This window comes from Corapipo altera, unplaced genomic scaffold, assembly GCF_003945725.1.
Source record: "Corapipo altera isolate COAL_440 unplaced genomic scaffold, ASM394572v1 128012, whole genome shotgun sequence".
Taxonomy (NCBI): Eukaryota; Metazoa; Chordata; class Aves; order Passeriformes; family Pipridae; genus Corapipo; species Corapipo altera.
This window is the reverse complement of record NW_020885342.1, coordinates 14831-19714: the sequence shown is the minus strand read 5'-3', so window position 1 is coordinate 19714 and position 4884 is coordinate 14831. Positions and strand designations below refer to the sequence as shown.

The 4884-nt window shown below is 63.5% G+C and overlaps 1 protein-coding gene across 1 annotated transcript in view; it reads left to right on the top strand.

Annotated features, from left to right (window-relative positions):
- The first annotated feature begins 1628 nt into the window (after positions 1-1628).
- Positions 1629-4884, top strand: part of LOC113940409 (beta-adducin-like) — a 9646-nt gene continuing 6390 nt past the window's right edge. Inside the window, 6 exon segments of the mRNA XM_027631551.1 lie at positions 1629-1718; positions 1720-1797; positions 2483-2621; positions 3129-3280; positions 4521-4601; positions 4687-4836. Of these exon segments, the coding sequence (XP_027487352.1) occupies positions 1629-1718; positions 1720-1797; positions 2483-2621; positions 3129-3280; positions 4521-4601; positions 4687-4836 (690 nt within the window).

The following is a 4884-nucleotide window of genomic DNA, read 5'->3' as shown; positions in this document are numbered from 1 at the left end:
CCTGGGGGTGCTCAGGCCCTGCGGCCTGGGGGCACCGGGGCCCCCCCCGGATTTTATCCCAGCCAAGGTCCCCCCTTCCCGCTGAGCCAGGTGTGCACCCAGCACTGAAATTTGGGGGGCTCTAATTTCGGGGGAGGCTCTGCTTCCGTACCTAGTGATGGGGAGGCTTGGGGGTCACCCTCCGCGATTTGGGGGAGCAGCCCCGCCCTGTGCTTTGGGGGTGCCTGGGCAGCAGCACCCCCAAAGCACTTCAGTGACGATGCCCTTGGGGGGTGGGTGGGTCAGCGCCGGCGTTTTGGGGGTCCCCGGGCTGGGGGGTTGGCTGAACCCTGACACGCGGTGGCACTGCAGCATCAACCCCGAGGTGCTGGGTGACCCCAATTCGGGGTGGGGGTCACGGGGGTGCGCCCGTGGGTGTGCTGAGGTATGTCCGTTCTCAGCGCCTATTGGTGCACTGAGCTGTCGGTTCGCAGCTCCCGTGGGTGTGTTGAGCTGCACCTGTTCTCAGCCCCTGTTCCCGTGGGTGTGCTGAGCTGCCCGTTCTCAGCAGCTGCTCCCCCTGGTGCACAAGTGGTCCCGGTTCTCAGCCCCTGCCCCACTGCTGCACCGAGCCGTGCTCGTTCTCGGCCACCACCCACATCGGTGCGTTGAGTTTTGCCCGTTCTCAGCTGCTGTTCCCATCGGTGCACAAAGCTGGTTCTGAGCTCCCATCTGTGCACTGAGCTGTGCCCGTTCCCACAGCAGTGTGCTGAGCTGCACCCATTCTCAGCCACCATGCTCATCAGTGAGCGCACTGAGTTGTGCCTGTTCTCAGCCACTGCTCCCATCAGTGTGCCGGGCTGTCCATTCTCAGCTCCCTGTCATGTGCTGAGCTGTGCCTGTTCTCAGCTCCTGCTTCCATCGGTGCACTGAGCTGTGTCTGTCCTCAGCCGCCACCCTCAGCGATGTGACTGTTCTTGGCTGCCACTTCCATCAACGTGTCGAGCTGCCTGTTCTCAGCTCTCAGTGCACTGAGCTGTGCCCGTTCGTGGCCACTGGTCCCACTCATGCACCGTGCTCGGCCCATTCTCAGCTGCTGCTCCTCCCATCAATGCACTGAGCTGCCTGTTCTCAGCTCCCGTCGGTGCACTGAGCTGGATCCATTCTCAGCCACTGTCCCCACACTGCCCCGACTGGTGCCCGTTCTTGGCGGCTGCTCCCATTCTCAGTTCCCACCAGTGCACTGAGCTGTGCCCATTCTCAGCTGTCGGTCCCATCCGTGTATTGAGCTGCACCCGTTCTTAGCTCCCATCCGTGCACCGAGTTGTACCCGTTCTCAGCCGCAGTCCGTTAGTGCGCACGCGCTGAGCTGTGCCCGTTCTCTGTGCCCATCACTGTGCTGAGCTGTGCCCGTTCTCAGCTGTCACTTCCTCAGGGGGTGCAACCGAGGCCGGGCGGTGCAGGCAGCAGAGGATCCCCCCCCCCCGTCCCGGGTGTTCCCAACCTGCCAACTCGTCACCCCTGGGGCAGGGCGGGGCCACCCGGGCCTTATCTGCGGGGTGCAGCTGTGGGGTATCTCGGTGGCTCCTTCCCAATCCGTGTTTGGGGCATGGTGCGGGTGCCGGGGGTGACTCCGCGCGTCCCGCAGGATGAGCACGGCCGCCAGCCCCGAGCCCCTGCCCGAGCCCCCCGGGCCCCGCTGCGCCCCCCAGGACGGCGCCGAGTTCCTGCGGGCGCGGGGCGGGGGGGGGCGACCTGCGCCAGGACTTCAACCTCATGGAGCAGAAGAAGCGGGTGACCATGATCCTCCAGAGCCCGGTGAGCCCCTGCCCCCGCGCTGTCCCCGCGCTGTCCCTTCTGTCCCCAAACCCCCTCTCTTGTCCCCAACCCCAGCCCTCCTGTCCCCCATCCCGTCCCGCTTGTCCCCAAACCCTGTCTTTCGCGTCCCCAAACCCTTCCTTCCCGTCCCCCACCCCATCCTTTCTGTCCCCAGCCCCTTTCCCTCTTGTCCCAGCCTTCCTGTCCCCAAGTTCAGCACTCTTACCCCAACCCCATTCTTTGTGTCCCTGCCCCATCCCTCCTTCCCCCGCCCTTCCCTCCTGTCCCCAGGCCAATCGGTGCCACCGCGATGCCACCAAGTGTTGGCTCGGTGCATGTCCCCACCTGCCAACGTCACTGCTCCAGTGCTGCTGTCACTGAGCTGCCAGTGCCCCCGCTGCCACTGTGCCACCACGCCAGTGGTGACACTGCCACCAAGATGGTGATGCCACCATCGCTGTGCCACCGAGCCAGTGGTGCCACCAGGCCAGTGGTGTCGCTGGCACCAAGCAGTGCCACCATCACTGTGTCACCAAGCTGATTGTGTCACCGACATTGAGCTGCTGGTGTCCCTAACACCAAGCTGGCAGTGCCAGTTCCACCAAGCCGGTGATGTTGCCCTCCCCCACCCCCCCATGTCCCCAATGGTCCTCCCACGTTGTCACCGTGTGCCTGGGTGCCGCAGTCTTTCCGGGAGGAGCTGGAGAGCCTCATCCAGGAGCAGATGAAGAAGGGGAACAACTCGTCGCACGTGTGGGCGCTGCGGCAGATCGCCGACTTCATGGCCACCACGTCCCCCGCGGCCCTGCCCACCTCCCCCATGGGTACGCGGGGCACGGGGGGGTTTGGGGGCACTCACGGGAGATGTAATCTGTGGGGGCGTGGGTGGGAAAACCCGCAAAACCTTGGGAGCCACCAAACCTTTGAGGGGCACCAAAATCTTTGGGGCCACACCTTGAGGGTCACCAAATCTTTGGGACCTTTGGGATCCCCAAAACCTTTTGGTTCATCAAACCTTCGAGACCTTTGGGACCTTGGGGGGCCACCAAACCCTTGGGAACCCCACAACACTTTGAGGAACACCAAATCTTTGGGGCCACCAAACCTTGGGGGCCAACCAAACCTTCAAGGCCTTGGGGACCCCCAGAACCTCGAGGACCACCAAACGAACCTCGGGGACCACTAAGACCTTTGGGGTCACTGAACCTTGAGGGCCAGCAAAACATGGGGGCCACCAAACCCATCCCCACAACTCCCCACTGCCCTGTCCCTGGTGAACCCCCCTGAGGCTCGGGGGGTCCCAGCGCTGACAGGGGGTCCTCAATGCCCAGGGCTGGCGTCAGTGACCCCCATTAACGACCTGCACGGGACGGAGGGGCCGGCGCTGGCCAAGGGCGAGCGGCTGATGCGCTGCAAGGTGGGCAGCATCCACCGGCTGCTGGACCTGTACGGCTGGGCACAGCTGGGGCACGCCGCCGTCACCGTGAGCACCCCGAAACCGGCACGGGGGGGTTGGGGGAGGGCCTAGGGAAGTTGGATCAGGGTTGTCTAGGGGGGATTTGGGGGAGTTAAGGGGGATTTGGGACCTGCTGGACCTGTACAGCTGAGCGCAGCTGGGGAATGCCACTGTCATGGGAGCACCCCACACCTTGGACAGGGAGGATTGGGTTGTTTCTGGGGGATTTCGGGGAGTTTGGGGTTATTTTGGGGGTGTTGGAGGGGATTGAAGGTGTTTTGGGCCCTGCTGGACCTGTACATCTGGGCACAGCTGGGGAATGCTGCTGTCACTGTGAGCACCCCAAAACCGGGATAGGGGTGCTTGGGGTGTGTTGGGGTTGTTTGGGGGGGACTTAGGGAAGTTTGGTGGCAGGTGGGGGGTTTTAGGGAGATTTGGGTGAGCTGGGGGGGTTTGGGACCTGCTGGACCTGTACAGCTGAGGGCAGCTGGGGCACGCTGCTGTCACCATGCGCACCCCAAAACTGGGATGGGGGGCCTTGGGTGGTCTGGGGGGATTGGAGGAGTTTGGAGGGAAGCTGGGGTTATTTGGGGGGAATTAGGGGGGGATTGGAGGGGTTTTGGATCCTGCTGGGCCTGTACAGCTGGGCACAGCTAGGGAATGCTGCTGTCACCACGAGCACCCTGAAACCAGAATGGGGGGGCCTGGGGGCTTTGGGGGGAGTTTCAGGGGAGTTGTGGTTTTTTGAGAGGGGTTTCAGGGGGTTTGGGTTGTTTTGTGGGTGTTTGGTGTTGTCTGGGGCGTTTGGGGCCCTGCTGGACCTGTACAGCTGGGCACAGCTGGGGCACATCATCATCACCATGAGCACCCAGAAAGGCCATGGAGGGCTGGGGTTGTTTGGGGGTTGTTTTATGGGGATTTGGGGGAGTTAAGGGGGTTTGGGGACCTTTGGGGGGGTTGGAGATTTGGGGGAAGTTGGGGATTTTTAGAAGGTTTGGAGAGTTCTTGAGGGGAGTTGGGGGTTTGGGAGGTTGGGATTTTGGGGTGTTGGGGATTCTGTGGTATTTTTTTGGAGGGGGAGTTTGAGGGGCTTGGGGCTTTGTGAGTAGTTGGGGAGTTCTTTAGGGGTGTTGGTTTGGGGGGGAGATCGTAGATTTTTTTAAGGGTTTGGGAGTGTTTGGAGGGGTCATTTTCGGGGGGGGATGCAGGATGTTTTTGTGGGGATCTTGGCTTGTTTTTCACACCCCTCTGTCCCCCTCTGTGACAGCTGAGGGTCAGCAAGGAGCAGGAGCACTTCTTGGTGGCCCCTCAGGGGTTGGCGTGCAGCGAGGTGACCGCGGCCAGCCTGGTGAGCCCCCCGCCCCTAACCCCGACCCCACGCTGGCTGTCTGGGGGGGCAGGCCCGGCCCCCCTGACGCCGCCGCGCCCCCCAGGTGAAGGTGAACGTGCTGGGGGCCGTGGTGGAGCCCGGCAGCACCGGCTTCGCACCCGACGCCCGCAGCTTCAGCCTCCACGCCGCGATCTACGCGGCGCGCCCCGACATCCGCTGCATCGTGCGGCTGCACACCCCGGCTGCGGCCGCTGTACGGACCGGGGGGGTCTGGGGGGCCTGGGGGGCTGCACACCCCGGC